The sequence below is a fragment of the Ceratotherium simum genome, chromosome 14 (genome assembly GCF_057802395.1).
Source record: "Ceratotherium simum simum isolate JZ-2026a chromosome 14, ASM5780239v1, whole genome shotgun sequence".
NCBI classification, from domain to species: domain Eukaryota; kingdom Metazoa; phylum Chordata; class Mammalia; order Perissodactyla; family Rhinocerotidae; genus Ceratotherium; species Ceratotherium simum.
In genome coordinates this window covers 35842214-35860253 of record NC_141913.1, presented here as the reverse complement: position 1 = coordinate 35860253, position 18040 = coordinate 35842214, and the positions used below count along the sequence as shown (strand labels likewise).

Sequence of the window (18040 nt, the reverse complement as noted above, 5' to 3'; positions counted from 1 at the left end):
AGCCAGCTTTTTACCATAGAAGGAGTTTCCTTGCAAAATTCTAACTTGAAAAGAGAACTGGGATGGGGTGAGACAATGCCATGCTTTCAGAGGATGGGGAAAGGGGGATGCAGTGGGAAGGGATGCAACCTGCCACTGAACACCAGGGCAACCCAGGCCTAGTAGGCTCCTTCTCTGGTTGTCTTCACCCCTACACTGGGGCACTGAATTGTCTGTGGATAAATTTAAAGCTAGCCCAGAGTCCATTCTTCCCTCAGCTCATGCTTTCCTCTGTCACCACCTTGCCTGGACCCCAGGAGTGTAATTCAGGAGTGAAGACTACTTAGGGTGTAGAGCAGGGTGAATGGTGAGTTCCAGCAACAGAAATGATCTGTGATGACCCACCTCTCCAGTTATTGTCGTCCCCCTTCACTATCACTCATGCACACATTCACACACTCACACACATACTTATATGCTTAAAATTTCCATTGATTCCTGTTGATTATTACTGCCCTGATGTCATAGAATGACCATCACTCCAGAGTCAGAAGAGATGACTCTGGTCCTGATACATTAATCCCGTGGTTCTCAAGGTGTGGTTCTGGGACTACCAGCATGAGCATCACTTGGGAACTGGTTAGAGGGGGAAATTCTTGGATCCCACTACAAATTTACTGAATCAGAATTTCTGGGAGTGGGGCCCAGTAATCTGTGTTTTTAACAAGCCCTCCAGCTGATAGCAATGCAGGCCCAAGTTCACAGCCTTGGCTACACACCAAAATCACCTGGGCAGCTTAAAGGTTGTTGATGCCTGGGTCCCATCCCAGAGATTCTATTGTAGTTGATCTGGGTAAGACCTGAATAGTAAAACCAATCTCTCTCTCTTTCTCTGTCTCTCTGTGTCTCTCTCTGTGTGTGTCTCTGTCTCTCTGTCTCTCTCTCTGTCTCTCTCTCTCTCTCTCTCTCTCACACACACACACACACACACACACAGGGTAGGGGGTGAGGGGAGAGCAAAGAACATCTTCCACTGAGATGTCTCCCAACAGAACCAACGATTTGTCTTCTCTTTCTCTGCCTCACTCTTCACTTGCCTCTTCCTTTCTGTGGTCCACTCTAGAGGCCTTTTAGGGCTGCTTCAATAGGTCTTGTTTGCATCACTTCCAGACTGAATATATCGAGGCTTATTAGGCAGTTTAATCAGTTCCATGATACTATCAGGAACCATCTCAGAAGGCAGCCAATTTACAAACTTACAGGTGGAACTGTCCCTAATGCAGAAAGGTAAAAATATTAAGTTAAAAAAAAAGTTTATTGATAAAATAACTCATCACTGTTTAACACAACAGGAGTGTTTTAAAATTTAACTTAATTGTTTTAGCACTCATTCTTTTCCACTTCAGTAAAGATCTATGTTTAAAAAAGTATGAAGTACTTTTTAATCCCAGCATGAAACTATGCTAGGATCACCAATATGTATGCCCTGCCCACGAGCCTTAATATCTACCCCCTGCAGTCTGGGTTACTGATATGTGTCCATCTTTGTGTGTCTCTTTGTGCTTATAAGACCCTTGAAATGACCAGCAGGAGACATGGTTGTTGCTTTGGGCAGCATCTGGTCCTAGAGAAGGGCTTTTTCACGGGGACAGTGGGACTGCCCCCACAGCCCCAGGTGGCATGTGAGAGCAAGACGTGAGAGTAGATCATATATATATACTTCCTTGTGGGGTTGCTTGTGTTCATATTATGAGCAGCAAGTATCATCACCACAACCTGTCTGGCCGCTGGGATTTCCCCCAACGTGGGGCCCTTTGGCTTTCAGAGTTCTCAAGGACATTGAAGGGTGGAGGGTAACTGAACCAGTACATGGTGCAAATAACATGCAGCTGTCACAGCAAATGCACATTGATTCACGCTTGATAGCTATGATTTGGGGCAAACATTTCTGAAGCAAGCCGTGCCAATTACAACAGAAGCAGCTGTACGTTCAATATTAAGCCAATATATGTCAGGTTTAGCAACATACTTTAAAGAAATAACAGCTTCTGATCTCTTCTATGATTATCAAATAGCCATGGTCCTCAAAGTCATAACATACTCATTCAGCATTCATTGAGCAACTACTCCATGCCACTTGCTATGCTAGGCACTGGGGAGACAAAAACAAGTCCCGGTCCCTGCCGTCAAATGCTCACAACCTGGGAAAGAAACACAGGTAAGCAGTGGGGACACAGGGTGGTCAGGGCTTGGCCAAGGCAGGTGCAGGATGCTATGGGAGCAAGGAGGAGGACACTGATACAGGCCTAGTGGGTTGAGGGGGGCCATTGGGGAAGGCTTCCTGGAGGAGTTAACACCTAAACTGATTCTGGAAGGATAATAGTCGTAAGCTTGGTGAATACTGGTGTCGGGAAGTAATAGGATTCATCCTTCAGCTTCCTGAACTCCAAAAAGGTTTATTTCTTGGATCAGAGACCCCCTATTGTGAATCTGAGGAAAGCTATGAGCCCTCTCCCTGCTAAAATGTCTACATATAATTATAGCACAATTTCTCGGGGACCGTAGACTGCTTAAATCTCATATACAAATACTCTAAGCGTTCATGAACCTCAAGTTAAGGATTTTGCAAAGAGAATTACATCCTCTGGGCTGGAGGACCCCTTAGAGATCATCTAACCCAACTCCTTATTTTATCAACAAGGAGACCAAGGCCCAGAGAGGGCAGAGAACTTGTCCAGGGTTACACAGCCAGTGGGCTGAGGGGAGTGGATGTCTGAAAGGGGAGGGAGAGCACGTTCAGCTCCCAGTTCCCAAGATCTCTCTCCCACAGGGATATTTCCTGGCTGGCACCTGAGCTATGTTGACGTGAAGGACAACTCCCGCGACGAGACCTTCCGCTTCCAATGTGACTGCTGGCTCTCCAAGAGTGAGGGCGACAGACAGACGGTTCGCGACTTTGCCTGTGCCAACAATGAGATCCAGAAAGAGCTGGAGGAGACCAGTATGTGGGGAGACCAGTGGGCTCAGCCTGGCTGTGGTGCCTGGGCTGAATCCTCAGAGTTAAATGCGAGTTCGCTCAGGAGGGAGGTGGGAAATGGTGTTGGAAAGTCTAAAGAGAGACTGTTCCCAGTGGAGGGGAATCAGATGCCCAACGAAGGAAATAATATTGGGGAGGTGCGTAAGTAAACACCCTAAGTTTTGCTTGGTGAACCTGGATCAGCCAAGATACTGGTACCAGATCATGGCCCTGAATCACAGGGACTAATCAGGTAGCAGGCAAACCCACTGGGGGCAAGTTCACTCTGCCCTGAGGGCTGGGCTGGGACATTTAGTGTGAAGCTCTCTCTGGTTTATTTTTATATCATGGACTCCATCCAACTGACGCCTGTGGAAACAGCTGCCAAATCAAGCCTTCCTGCAAACAGAATGTGCAGGGGGAGCCAGCATCTCCATCAGCCACTTCCCCTTTGGTCTCTTCGTCAGGTGATATTTAAAGGGAAAGAGTAATTGATCCCTAAGTTGGGTGGCCATCAAGGATCAGGGAGGTGTTTCTTTAATACAGATGCCAGTGTCTGGGCCCAACAGATTCGAAGAAAGCTTATCAAAGGCAGGTCCCAATGTAAAGAAAGTGTTTTCCAACCTTAATTATTAAGGTAACATTAGCTGCAGTAAGAGATAAACCCCCAAATCTCAATTGCTTAACACAACAAAATTTATTTTACACCCATGTAATAAACAGTCCAGTGTGGGTGTTTGGCAGGAGGTCTTCCATACTGTGATTCAGGGACCCAAGCTCTTTTCATCTGTGTCTCTGCCATTTCCTGGCTCCCACATTTCTTGCAGAAGGGAAAAGAGAGCATGGAGAAGGCATACTCCTCTCCCTTCTGAACACATGGACTCTCTTTCTATTGGTGAGAACTAGTCATGTGGCTCCACCTGGATGCAAGGGCATCTGGGAAATGTAGTCCCTGGCTGGACCCTTCCATGCAAACACGGTACACCATGGAAGGGAAGCATGGATCTTTTGTTGACAACCACCCATCCATCTCTGCCATGCCATCCAAACTATCCAATGGTGAAATTAGCTGCTTTGAGAGGTAGTGAGCACTGAGGTCCCTGGGAGCATTAAAACAAGGGCCAATCACCCATTTGTCAAGTTTACTGTATGAGGATTCCTGCCCTAATTCAGAGGTGGACTCCCAGCTTCTGTAATAGCTCTTACTGAGGAGTTACTGGGTGCCCAGTTTGATTTTACTTATTTTTTTATTGAGGTAACATTGGTTTATAACATTACATAAATTTCGGATATACATCATTATATTTCGATTTCTATATAGACTATATCATGTTCACCATCCAAAGACTAATTACTATCCATCACCATATACGTGTGCCCTATCACCCCTTTTGCCCTCCTCCCTTCCCCCTTCCCCTCTGGTAACCACCAGTCTAATCTCTGTATCTATGGGTTTGTTTGTTGTTGTTGTTGTTGTTTTCTTCTACTTATGAGTGAAATCATATGGTATTTGACTTTCTCCATCTGATTTATGTTACTTAGCATAACATTCTCAAGGTCCATCCCTGTTGTCACGAATGGCAAGATTTCATCTTTTTTTATAGCTGAATAGTACTCCATTGTGTCTATATACTACATCTTCTTTATCCATTCATCCCTTGATAGGCCCTTAGGTTGTTTCCAGGTCTTGGCTATTGTGAGTAATGCTGCAATGAACATAGAGGTGCAAGTATTTTTACGCATTCGTGTTTCCTGATCTTTGGATAAATACCCAGCAGTGGAATAGCTGGATCATATGGTAGTTCTATTCTTAATTTTTTGAGGAATCTCCGTACTATTTTCTATAGTGGCTATACCAGTTTACATTCCCACTAGCAGTATATGAGGGTTCCCTTTCCTCCACATCCTCTCCAACACTTCTTATTCCTTGTCTCGTTAATTATGGCCATTCTGACAGGCACGAGGTGATATCTCATTGTAGTTTTGATTTGCATTTCTCTAATAATTAGTGATGTTGAACATCTTTTCATGTGCCTGTTGGCCATCTGTATATCTTCTTTGGAAAAATGTCTGTTCAGATCCTTTGCCCGTTTTTTAATTGGGTTGTTGGTTCCCAGTTTGATTTTAGGTGCCATGAGTGACGCACACTGCTTTGTGACCTCTAGTTTATTTGTATTGACCATTGCATGTGTGTTAGTCTCTCTACACTACTGTACGCCCTGGGGTCAGAGACAGCATTACTCGTATTTGTGGCCCTCTGCAGCTCTGTAAGCTTTGGGACTCAGTAGATGCACAATTAATTAGTGCTCAGCGAGTGGAAGATGCAGTCCTTTTCCTTAGGGCCTCACAATCTTGTTAGAGGGAGAAGCTTAAGCCCCATACACAATTGCCAAGATGAGCAATATATGCTCCTCACGCCATTGGGGTTCAGAGGAGGAGAGATTTGTGAGGTTTGGAGCGTAATCATTGAGTCTCTTTCACAGATTTCCTGCCAAACAGCTGCTAGGACCTGTGGGATTTGGGTTGGCAGGGAGATTGCAGAAGGGAGACAGCACTTATGTTAGTTCCGGAAAGATGTGTGCAGACTGGAGGTGGGAAAGCAGGGGCACAGAGCCCAGGAGACAGCCTGGATGGATCTGTCTTTACTAGGAGCCTGCAGAGGGCAGAGCTGTGCACAGGGGGTCAGACAGCCACACCTGTGTCCTCAGATGGAGGTTCAGCCTGGGGAGAGCCGTGGATTAGCTCAAGCCAAACATCCCAACCCCCAGCTACCTTTATTTAACCATCTGACAAATACTTATTGAGCATCTACTAAGTGCCACTGGCCTATTCTGAGTTCTGGGGACACACCAATGAATAGAACAGAGACCCTGCCCTTGTGGCCCTTACATTCAGTGTCTGTGACCCAGAGGCACCTCTGGGCACTCAGCTTGTGAGAACAAACACCCTCTCGCGCTTGAACAGAGCTTCATACGTGGAAAGCACTCCCCATGCCTCTTCTCATTAGGTCCTCGCAGCCCCACTCCCAGCCCTTGAGCTAGATAGGGTGCAAACTCACACCTCCATATCATGGATAAGAAAAACAAAAAACCAGAAAGCCGAAGCGACACCTCTAAGGCCCATTCATAACCAGTAGGACCCAGGTGACCTGATTCCTAGACCAAGACTCACTGCCCCATGGCAGGACGTCTTGTCTTTTTGCGGCCTGGCTGGTACTCCAGACTGATCAATTGCCCCACCTCACTGAGCCTCCTATTTCCTGCCTTCACCTCCAACTCTTGTTGGCAGTTCCAGAAGCTGCTCCCGACCTTCTGCAAGCATCTGCCTCTGCAGATGATTCCAATGTGCAGCCAAAGCTGAAAACCACTGACAGTCTTTAAATTATACTGACATCTGGGTCCTATCCCCAGAGATTCTGTTGTAATTGATCCAGGGTAAGGCCTGGACAGTAGGATCGTATGCTCATGTGTGCACGTGCATGCACACACAAACACACATGCATGCACATACACGCACACACACACTTGGGAGGACAAAAATGATCTCTCTTGCCGGGACATCCTCCAGCAGGACCAATGCTTCCCTCTTTACAGCCCTCTTCCTTTTTATTCCCCCACTCTTGAAGCCCTTTAGGACTGTTCAGTCAGCCTTGTCTACAACATTTCCAGCCCAACTACAGTCCAGCTTGATGGCCAACTCCCCAGGGCTGGAGGACTCACTGCTTCACCAGGCAGTTCTGTTAGAAAATCCATCTTCATATTCATGTTTTTGAAGCTTCCATCCTTTGGCAGTTCCAATGGGGTCAAAAAGAAAATTTCAGGAGTGGTCAGGACTCTTCGTTGTATGTGCCGGCACACCAAACCTAAGCTGGCTCCAGCAAAAAGGGAATGTGTTGGTTCCCAGAACTTGGAAGTCTCGGGTAGAGCTGGCTTGGACTTGACTGTCTCCAGAGGCCCCAATGGTGTCAGTATGTCTCTGTCTGCCATTTCCTCTCAGCTCTGTTTTTTTCTTTACATCGTGGGAAGATAGCTGTTGGCAACCCCACAGCCTTCTAGCTTAACAGCCTCAGCTAAGCTAGAAAGAGAAAGAGAGCGTCTCCCAGGGGAAGATTCTGAACAGCCAGGCTCAGGACTCTTAGCCCTGTCCAAACCACATGGCAGGAGCTCCCCAGAGTAAGAACAGTCCTGACAACATGAGGTGGGGAAGGTGATCCAGAGCAGTAATTTCCAGACGCCCAATGGAAACCCAACTGTCCTCCTCCTGGCACTCCCCCACAGCATCACATGTCCCTGTGATTCTTGCCTCAAGAAAAACACATGCTTATTCAGCAGCTGCTCACGTGATGCGATATCGGATGTTCTCAGTACATCCTGTATTGCTTGTTCATCTCCTTCTGCAGATGCCATGCCCAAAGCACAGACAATATTTCAAGGGTGGTCTGCTCTCCCACCTCCTGTCCTGCCACTTGAACCACACTTATGCCCCCTGAGCCCACAGTAGCTTTGCTGGTGGCCCCTTCGTGCTGGTGACTTGGAAGGTGGCTGCTGAGCTCCTTTCTCCAGCTAGGCTTGTCCTGTGGGTGTGCTGGCCCCACGGGTGAGTCTTACATTGATCCCTTTAGACTGTGCTCACCATTCCTACCTGCACCATTCTTTCAGGTCCCTGATCCTCCTCTGTGTCCTCCCAGCAACCTATCAACAGAGTTGAGAGTTATGCCTTCCACATTTTTATCAAGCCATTGATGAAATGGGAAAGAGGGCAAGGTGAAAATATGCTGATTGAAACTCCCTCTCAAAATATGATTGATGCAGCTAGCAACATTTGTTTCTAATCTACCTAGATGTCTTCACTTACAAACCTTACCCTCAGGACCATCAGGAAAGAATGGGTTACAGTCCATACGCACCATTTCTTGCATCTCCTCCTTGAGTTAATCGTAGTGAGCGTGTAGATTCCTAGCATTCCCTGCATCTTCTCAGTGTTGACAAACCATTTCTAGGATCCGCTTTGAATTCACAAGTGTGTGGTTTGCAGAATATGCCTTACTTTCTGTTGGGAAAGCAGAATGACAATGGGAGTAGTCCCCTCCCCGTGATGGCTTCCAGTCACAGCGGTGGTTCAGCCCTTTCACGTTCCTGGGCTGGGATCTGTCAGGCCCTGTAGAGCCCACCCTTCTTCAGGTGCTGTGTGCTCTCTATGGGTCTCTTCTCCTATCTATCTATCATTGGCTGCCTGCCCCTTTGCCGAGATTCATTCTACCTGTTTCAGGTAGCAGATATCCTTGAGAGGCGTCACAAAGGCAAAGGGGTTGCTGAGAGGCTGGGATTGACAGTGCATTGAGCTGAAGGCATAGCATCCCTTCTTTTAATCGTCTTTACTGCATCTCTGAGATAAAGGCACAGAAATAGAGCTATCCCTTTGGATCCAGAATCCCAAACCCTCAACGATTAATTTACTGCTGCAAGAGCTATATGCATGGGGACACTCCAGACAAATATTTGTTGTGTCCTCCTGTGTGCCAGCTCCATCCCCAGCCTGGTCTCTGGGGAGCGAGGCTGGATCACTTGGACTTCACACCCCTCTCACACACCTCAGCTTCTTTACGTATGCTCCTCCCTCCTCCTAGAGCATCCCTCTGTTTTCTGCTGATCGTAATCATGGCTCTTCTCCAAGGCCAAGCTCAAATGCCACCTCCTCCATGGAGCTTCCTGTGATTAGCCCAATCATTCATTCATTCACTCAACAAATATCTATTGAGTGCCTATGTGCCAGGCACTGTTCTGGGCACTTAGGATCTACCAGTGAGCAAAATGAAGATCCCTGCCCTCATGGAGCTTACGTTCAGGTTGGGGGTGGGGGGATACAATAAAGAATAAAAATAGTAGGCAAACTACACAGCACGTTAGAAGGTCCTAGGTGATAAGGGCAAGAGAAAATAATAGAGCACAATAAGGCAGAGCTCCAACGTAGGAGCATGCCTCCGTGCTGCAGGAACAGCGCGGAAGCAGAGGGGCTGGAGTGAGCAAGGGAGAAAGTCCGAGGAGATGAGGAGGTAATGGGAGCCAGATTTTCCTCTTGCCCCATGCTACTTTGGCCCTTAATTGCAAGGTTTCTGACATTGCAATTCTGACATTCTGACATTCTGTCCTACGGTAGAGTCAGTGTTTGTGTCTGGGGCTAGAGATCGAGTTCTAGTGTCACCCAGAGTCTAGGCCAGTCCTGACACTTGGCACCACTTTACAAATGTCTGGTGAATGAGTGCGGACCTGCTTGAGGAAACTGCAGGGGAGGGAGGTTGTGATGCTGAGCGTGACACCAGAGTGAGAGCGGACACAAAAAGGGGAGCGGGACTGCTTGCTAGAGAGACTTGCGGCTCTTCTGGAGTCCTGCCTGCCTGGGTCTTTTCCCTCCCTTTTCTGTAGCTGGGCCCCACCTCTCCTCCCTTCTCTTTGCATATGCTCTCTGCTTTGATTCTCAAGGACTCTTCCATCCCTGAGAGCCAGGCCCCAGCATCTCTCTGAAAACTCATCCTCTCCTCCTACTTCCTGGAGGCAGCAGCAGCTGGTTCTTCACTCTCAGCAGCTCCCATGTTCCCATCAGCTCCCATGTTCACCATGCAAAGAGGTTGCTTCTACAAATAAAATGAGAATGAACATTTTGGCCCCCAAATTGGGGCATGTTTTATTTATAGCACCTTGAGGCAACTTTAACCTACCCACTCCAGGCCGTGGTCTAAGATCCAACGTAGGACCTGGAGGGAGTGGCCATTGTGCTCCTGCCCTGATGGTGGGTGCTGCTGCCCCTCTGCTGACCCTCTCCCACCTTCTCCACTGCAGCCTACGAGATTGTCATAGAAACGGGCAATGGAGGCGAAACCAGGGAGAACGTCTGGCTCATCCTGGAGGGCAGGAAGAACCGATCCAAAGAGTTTCTCGTGGAAAATTCTTCCAGGCAGCGGGCCTTTAGGAAGTAGGAAGAGGGGTGCCCACAGGGGAATGGGGGTGGGTGAGGTGCGTAAGGGAGAGACCCCAAGAATCAAGTACCTTGGTGGGGACCATAAATATATATATGAGCCTAAACCCCAAGTACTTATTGAATACCTACTGCGTGCCGGTCCTGTGCGAGTTCCTAGGGATGAAACAGGAGATTGATAAAAGGGAAAGGAGGGGACTGCCATTTAAAGAGAGCCCGCTCTAAGAGACTAGAACTTAATTATTCCAACCACTAAAAAGAAAGGATAATTATGTAACATGATACAGTTGCTAATTATTGCTACAATGGCAATCATAGTGTGGTATATAAATGTATCAAAATAACATGTTTTACACCTTAAATTTACACAATGTTATATGTCAAATATATTTCAATTAAAAAAAGTTAATGGAAAGCTACAGCAAAAATGAATGAATTAATTAAAGAGAGCCCACTATGCAGCAGGGCTGGGACTCACTGCAGATGTTACCCTGTGCCTGTGCAGACAGGGAGCTCACGGTCTAGTTGAAAAGGAAGATATTTATCCATAAATTTGCAAAAGAATCATAGAAGATAGCACAGAACTAAGTTCTAGGTAGAAGGAGGGAGGGAGGAGAGCATCTCTAGGATACTTTACAGGAAAATCAAAATTGGGTCTCATATAAAGGTGCCTCTACTCACCATTCCCGCTTGCTGGACACAGCCTGGGGAATCTCACATCCTCCACGTTAGAGCCGCCTCTGAACTTCTCAGATGCCCACCTCACCTCCCTACTCCCTCCAGAACTGCTTAAATAACTCTCCTCCTCCCATAACCCCACTATACCTTTTATTCAAACTCTGTCTCCATCGGGATGAAGTCTGAACCTCTTAGACTGGCACTTACAGACCACCAGAGACTGCCACACCCCCACCTTCTTTTCCACTGCCATTTCCCTTGCTGAACTCAAAGTCCACCCAAGCCAGCACTCCCCCAAAAATGTCTGTGCCTCCACACCCCACCATTCTCATCCCATGACTTTGCCGAGTCAAATCCACATCAGAGGACTCCTCCCTTCCTCCTGTCCTTGCGCGCTGTGAATCCCACCACCCTCCTCAGCCCAATGTCCAGGGCCTCACCCTTCTCCTGGCTCCACCTGATGTTACCATTCATTGGTGCTGGGACCAGGCAGCCAGCAGGGCCTTGTAATGGTTGTGATTGTCTTCTTTCAAAACTAGACTGAACCCCTCAAGGAATGGAGGCCTGACATCAAGTCTTGCTTGCCATTCTATCCGTATCCCTCGGACCAGTCCTGGAATGCAGTGGGCACTCAATAAATGCTTACGTCCTTCAGTGGGCATGGGCAGCTCTCATTGGCCATACCTTTGTGTTCTGCAGGGGAACCACAGACACGTTCGAGTTTGACAGTGTCTACTTGGGGGACATTGCCTCCCTCTGCGTGGGCCACCTCGCCAGGGAGAATCGGTTCATCCCCAAGAGAGAGCTGGTCTGGCATGTCAAGACCATCACCATCACAGAGATGGAATACGGCAATGTGTATGTACCGTCCTCCCACCCTGTCTCCTGGGATGTCCCACTCCCTCAGCGGGGAGGGACTGAGGCTGGACCATGGGCAAGATGGCAGCATGCAGGAAGGTGTCCTCTTAAAGACCAAGGTCACCTCACTCAGGAGGTTTATGAGGCAGGAAGGGAGCAGGCAGCTGTGCAGTTCTGGAGCTGTCTGAACCCTAGGCCTATCCCCAGAGACGGGGACTACACCAGATGACCTTGGCTGCTCCAGCCTTTTAACCCAGGGATGCTTCCTTGGAAGAATGCTGAGAAAGACAGGCAGTAGAGACTTTCCTTACCCTCCCCTCCCATTACTGTATAATGACCAAGAAATCCAGGTTTGAAGCTCGCTGTTTCCTCAGTCATAGTCAAAGCCCTCCATCCGGGTGGGCAGGGTAGGGACCAGAGACCAGCTAGGGTAATCCCAGGGCCCCCTGCCTCTGAGGACCCCAGACAAAGAGATTTGCACTTCCCCCACCAGAGCCTTCTGGGAACTCAGGCATTTCTGGAGGATTAAAAGTTTTAGTTACATGGGTAACAGTTCACAGCCATCAGGTTGTCTAATTAAAACCACTTGGTAACCACATTGGAAGCCTGAAAGAGCCCTGAGGCTCTGGAAGCAGGAAAGGCTCTGAGAAAGAACCAGGAGAGTTAGAAGGGGAAGCCGAGGGCAATGCTTGTCTCAGGGGGAGTAGGCCAGAGGAGAGAGCGAGAGCCCAGTTGTACAAGTCCCAGGTCCGGCCTGCTGCTGCTTGCTGGGGCGTCCCCCCCAGAACCGCTGCCAGCCCCTCATCATCCCCCTCATGCCCCCTCCAGGGGCTGGCCATGCTCATGGCAACACCTTTCATGATAAGCACACCAGACAGAAGAAGCAGCCAGGTGCAGGCAAGCCCAGGTGGGTCCCCTGGCTGCAGGCTGCAGCCTTCAGGAGCCCAAGCTTCTCAAAGCAATGTCTGTCCATGCTCGACCTGCCACCTGCAGGCTCCCTCAAATTTCTCACGCTGGCCAGGCTTCCCCTTTGGGAATTGGGCAAGCGAGGGTTCTGACTTCTGAACTTCCATCTTAGCCAGCTCGGACTGCCATAACAAAATACAATTGACTGGGTGGCTCAAACAACAGACATTTTTTCTCACAGTTCTGGAGGCTGGAAGGGTGAGATCAGGGTGCCAGCATGGTTGGGTTCTCTCTTCCTGGCTTGCTTGTCCTCACACGGCAGAGAGGGAGCTCTGGTGTCTCTTCCTCTTCTTATAAGGGTGCTAATCCCATCATGAGGGCCCCACCGTCATGGCCTCATCTAAACCTAATTACCTCCCAAGGCGCCATCTCCAAATGTCATTACATTGGGGGTTAGAGCTTCAACATATGGATTTGAGGGGAAATGATTCAGTCCACAGCAACTTCCCTCTTGGACTGCAATGTTGTTTGTTGCTCTTTTAAAGAAAAACCAGCTGGGGCACAATAAACCTCTAGGAGTTGCTGGGTGTGGCTGCTAGGAGCAGTACTGGTGAGGACTTGAGAGCTGGGACACAGAAGGCCCAGAAGAGTTACCGATTCACCTCGCAAGCCAGGGCCAGGTCAGAGCCCCTTCTGCAACCCGGTACTGCCTCCCAACCACCGGGAACATGGCTGCTGATACTGCTCCTCTGCAAACCCCCAAATAAACAAAACAAAATGCTACAATATAATACAATAATAAAATCGTCACCACTTGAGTTAGCTTTAAACTGACAACATTGGCTGTGAGAGAGAGAGAGAGCCAAAGACCTCAGCACCCCCTGGCACCTTCCAGTCTCAGGAAGAAGGGGAAGTGAAGGCCCAGCCCTCAAACTTCCCACCCCACAGTCCTGGGGCCGCGTTGTAGGATTTCTCATCCAGTGGAAGGAGGACGCTACTCCAAGCATCTTTTCCTACACCCTCGAGAGTGTGGCTGCTTGTCAGTGTGTCACTAGGGCTGGAGAGGGAGGAAGGGATGTCCTTGGGGTGGGGGCTCTTCCCAAAGGGAAGAGGGTGCAGGAAGTCCAGACTCCTGGATACTAGGGCTGTCACCTGGTCAGCTGTGTGGCTTCAGGCAATAGTCCATCACCTCTCTGTGCCTCAGTCTCTCCTTTTGGGAGGAGAGCTGGATGCTCTCTAGAGTCTGGCTGCAGGAAAGGATGGCAGGGTTCCAGCCGGGAAGCTCGCAGAAGTCATGATCCAGCCCACCTGCTTGTGCAGGTCTCAAGCCTATGGGCTCTGATGGATGAGAACCTGTCTCCCTCCAGAAATATTGCCTCCATCCAGAAGGGGGACTGTGCAGGTGTGTTTCATCATTGTGGTTATTTATATGTCACCGTTCTAGAACGCACTTACATTCTGCCATTATAAAAACCACTCACATAGCACTGTATATGTTTCCACGGTTCCTTTCCAACCACCACGTTAACCATAATATTTGGGTTTCTGTGAAATACAAATGAATTCATTCTCAATCTCTTATAAACACAATAATCTCGAATTTTCTTTTTTTTTTTTTTTTTTTTAAAGATTTTATTTATTCAGTTTTTTTCCCCCCAAAGCCCCAGCAGACAGTTGTATGTCATAGGTTCACATCCTTCTAGTTGCTGTACGTGGGACTCGGCCTCACGTTGGACGGAGAAGTGGTGCCTCCGGGCGCTCCCGGGATCCGAACCCAGGCTGCCAGCATCAGAGCGCGCGCACTTAACCGCTAAGCCACGGAGCCGGCCCTCGAATTTTCATCTTCCAACATTTTCCAGTTCTGACTCCTCTTCTGCAATGTGCATTACCTTCTGACCAGTTCTTCGTCGTTAGTGTCCTCAGGATTTTGGTGGGAGGACACACAGAGGAACTTTTATTCCTTTTGTTAAAAGCAAAAACAGGTTTATTATTTTATCGCAATATCATATATAATACATAATCATTATAAAATTCAAATAATACAAAAAAGTGTATACAGGAAAGTAAAAATTTTCTAAAGTCCTACCCATCAGAGACGGCCACCATGAGCATCTGGTGACCCCATTCTCCCTGACAATTTTTAAATATCTCACATCCATACTGTTCACAGAAATGAGATCATATCATCCAGGTTTTTATATATATTTTATTTCTTTTTGTTCATTATTCTCTGCTTTTGCCTTTATTCTTGCTGATGACCCTACCCCCATTTCCACAACGGCCTGGCGTGTGTCCTTCCACAGCTAGAGTCTTGACTCCACAAAGCGCAGAGGTCCCACATTCTGGCGATCTTATAAATTATGTCTATTAGAAAACATTTCCTTATAGCGACACCAGGGAATATTTTTCAGCGGTTAAGAATAATGGATTAAATATGTACCGGATGACTTGGAGCAGTTCCCAGGAAGTGTTGATGAGTGAGGAAAGCAAGATATGGGAAGATGCCATTTTGTACGGGGAACACTAACATCCCGTGTATATCTGTGTCTATGCAGGTCTGTGCAGGGTTGGGTGAAATGGAGGGAAATTTGGCAAGATACACGCGCCACTGTTACATGGGTTATCTGAGGTGACGGCGGGATGCTGAAGTGGAGAGGAGAGAGAGAAAAGGCGATAGAGAGCCAAGCAAAAGGAAAAGAAAAAGAGCTCATTTAGAAAATCGTGCATGTGATCACATGATTTGTGCATTTATATAGAATTATGTATATAAGTGGGCATTTGCATAAAGAAATACGTTTTAAGAGAATTTTTAAACAAAGAACGCGAGTGTATCCCCCTCTAAGAAAGTGTGATATGTAACAACAATCCAGATTTATCAAGTGATAAGTTGGAGGACAACAGATCTCAAAACAGAATAAGGAATTCCTGCGAAGTGTCTTTAAATGGCTGGTTTTTCAGGTGGCCAGGCAGGCTGGCTCTGGGCCCTGGCTCTGGGTCACCTTGGCAGTGACTTCTCTTCTCCAAGCCTTAGTTTCCCCTTCTGTGAAATGGGGGGATGATGCTTACATTTCGGGGCTGTTGTGGGAGTTAATGAGATGCAAGAATACAAAGCCCTGGCATTTAGTAAGCACACAGAAAACCGAGTTCTTTTTGCTGTTATGAATTTTCATCTAAAATTGGGCTTGATTTTGCAGCACTAGGCACGCCCTTTCAGGGCTGCATCCTTGAAGTCATCAGCCAGTGCCAGGATTGCTTATTTCCAAAGCTATTGAAATATTAGTGATTTAGAGTGGGAAGAAACCACAGCAGCTGTTCAGCCCAAATCTTTAGTGTTGCCAATGGGAAAATCAAGGCCCAGGTTAGGGGTGTGACTTGCCCAAGGACACAAAGGCAGTAGGGGGCAGGGCTGGGCAGACCCCAAGCCCCATCACACCCTATGCAGCATTTTCCCACCGTGCCCTCTGACTTCCTCCTTGATAGTTATTGGACTCACTGCCATGACTCAGAGGCTAAAATTGGGGGGGTGTGGGGTTGGGGTAGAGAGGGGACTTTTTGGTCCAAGACCATTTATCTTGGCCTTGGACTTACTTCTGCTTATGGTAGCTTCTTCAGTAGAGGACTTTCTCTTACCCCTTGTACTTTCCATGGGCACATGTATGTGCATGCACACACATGCACGTGCACACACACACACACGCTCTCTTTCTCATAGTTCAACTCAGCCAAGTTCGAGGGATTTGAGAGCACACATTCTGTAGTTATGTTTCCCCTTGGCTTTGCCTGGGATTGTCACTCTGGATCCTGCAGCTGCCTCTGAAGGTGACAACACTGGGTAAAAACATTCTTAAGTCCCTTTGAAAGAGCAAGGGGATCAGCATGGTGGCGTGGAATGAGCTTAGAGGGGAAAGTCAGAAAGGTAAACACTGGGAGGAGGGTCAGATCATGTAGGGTCTTGCAGCCCTTGTAAGGTAGTGGTTTTTACTTAACCTGGAAAGCCACCGGAGGTTTCTGAGCAGAGGAATGACATTCTTGGGTTTACATGTCCACAGAGTCACTTGGCTGCTGTGTAGAGAATTGACCGTGGGTGGCGGGAAGCAGGGACAACAGCTAGGAGGCTGATATATTCCAGGTGGAAGATGGTGGTGACTTGGAGCAGAGGGGCAGCAAGGCAAATACTGAGAGACTGGATAGTTCTTCAAGGAGGCTGAATCTAGATCTGTTTTAAAGACAGGGTCAATGCAATTGGCTGGTGGATTGGATCTAGAGTGTGAGGGGAAAAGTAAAACGAGACTCAAGAAGCAACTGGAAGTATGGAGATGCCACTCACTGCGAATTTTAAGATAAAGAACCCATCCTCACATTTTAATGCAGACATTTCCAGCCAATATCCTGTCACCTGGGGAAGGAATCATTTATGGATGACCAGGGGTCCTGGGGGAGGGCATGAGCCTTGGCTGGTATCCACTGAGCTTCCTCCTTCCTTTTCCCTGCCCAGGTACTTCTTCAACTGTGACTGTCTCATCCCCCTCAAGAGGAAGAGGAAGTACTTCAAGGTATTCGAGGTTACCAAGACGACGGAGAGCTTTGCCAGCAAGGTCCAGAGCCTGGTGCCCGTCAAGTATGAGGTCATCGTGACAACAGGCTACGAGCCAGGGGCGGGCACAGACGCCAACGTCTTCGTGACCATCTTTGGGGCCAATGGGGACACAGGCAAGCGGGAGCTGAAGCAGAAAATGCACAACCTCTTCGAGCGGGGCAGCACCGACCGCTTCTTCCTGGAGACGCTGGAGCTGGGCGAGCTGCGCAAGGTGCGCCTGGAACACGACAGTAGTGGCTACTACTCTGGCTGGCTGGTGGAGAAAGTGGAGGTCACCAACACCAGCACCGGAGTGGCCACCATCTTCAACTGCGGCAGGTGGCTGGACAAGAAGCGGGGGGACGGGCTCACCTGGAGAGACCTCTTTCCTTCTGTCTAAGGGGTTGTAGGCTCTGACTACACCTTCCTGCCCCAACCTTGGCTGTCAACAGTCATTTCCTAAAGCCTCCTAGAGCTGGGACTGGGGGCCAGAAGGGTGGCGTGTGGCACTGTGGACCAGAAATTCATGGTCGTTCGGAGTCCACTGTGGGTAACCATTTGCGGGGTCCTGCCCCTTCCCGGTCTCCTGGACCTACAGGAATCCATCAACGTGTGTCATAATCCCTGGCTGCACCAAAATAACTTTTTGCATTTTCTTTTCCAATTATAGTGGTGACCAGGCTGAGACTTGCTACTGGATGTGGATGGGAAATTGGGGCTTCACCCAGGGGATGGAAGTGGGGAAGAAGAGGCCATCAAGATGGTGTATTTTAAGCAAAAACTAATTAACACCTTTTTCCCAAAAAAGCTGGGCTAATTAAATTATCACCAACCACACCCCACAAAGAACTCATCTTGGCATCTGCTCACTAAGAAATGCATCCCTTTTTCCAGTTTCAATAAATCCAGTGGCAAACAGAGAAAACATTAGGAGGAAGTGTTTCAACTGGGGGGATTTATGAGCCTGTGAAAAGGTACATGATCCTCTTCAACACTTTATAAAGGACGCATCACCAGGTGCCCACTGGTTGCCCCAGCCTGTGATAACGCAGTCG

At 48.2% G+C, this 18040-nt stretch overlaps 1 protein-coding gene across 2 annotated transcripts in view; it reads left to right on the top strand.

Moving 5' to 3' along the window:
• The window catches only part of LOXHD1 (lipoxygenase homology PLAT domains 1), a 175738-nt gene extending 158353 nt beyond the window's left edge, over nt 1–17385 (top strand). For both annotated transcript variants that reach the window (XM_004422502.3, XM_087438825.1), the window contains 4 exons: nt 2810–2980; nt 9832–9964; nt 11345–11503; nt 16905–17385. In XM_004422502.3, the coding sequence (XP_004422559.2) occupies nt 2810–2980; nt 9832–9964; nt 11345–11503; nt 16905–17385 (944 nt within the window). The remainder of the gene's footprint in view (nt 1–2809; nt 2981–9831; nt 9965–11344; nt 11504–16904) is intronic.
• Nucleotides 17386–18040: the final 655 nt, after the last annotated feature.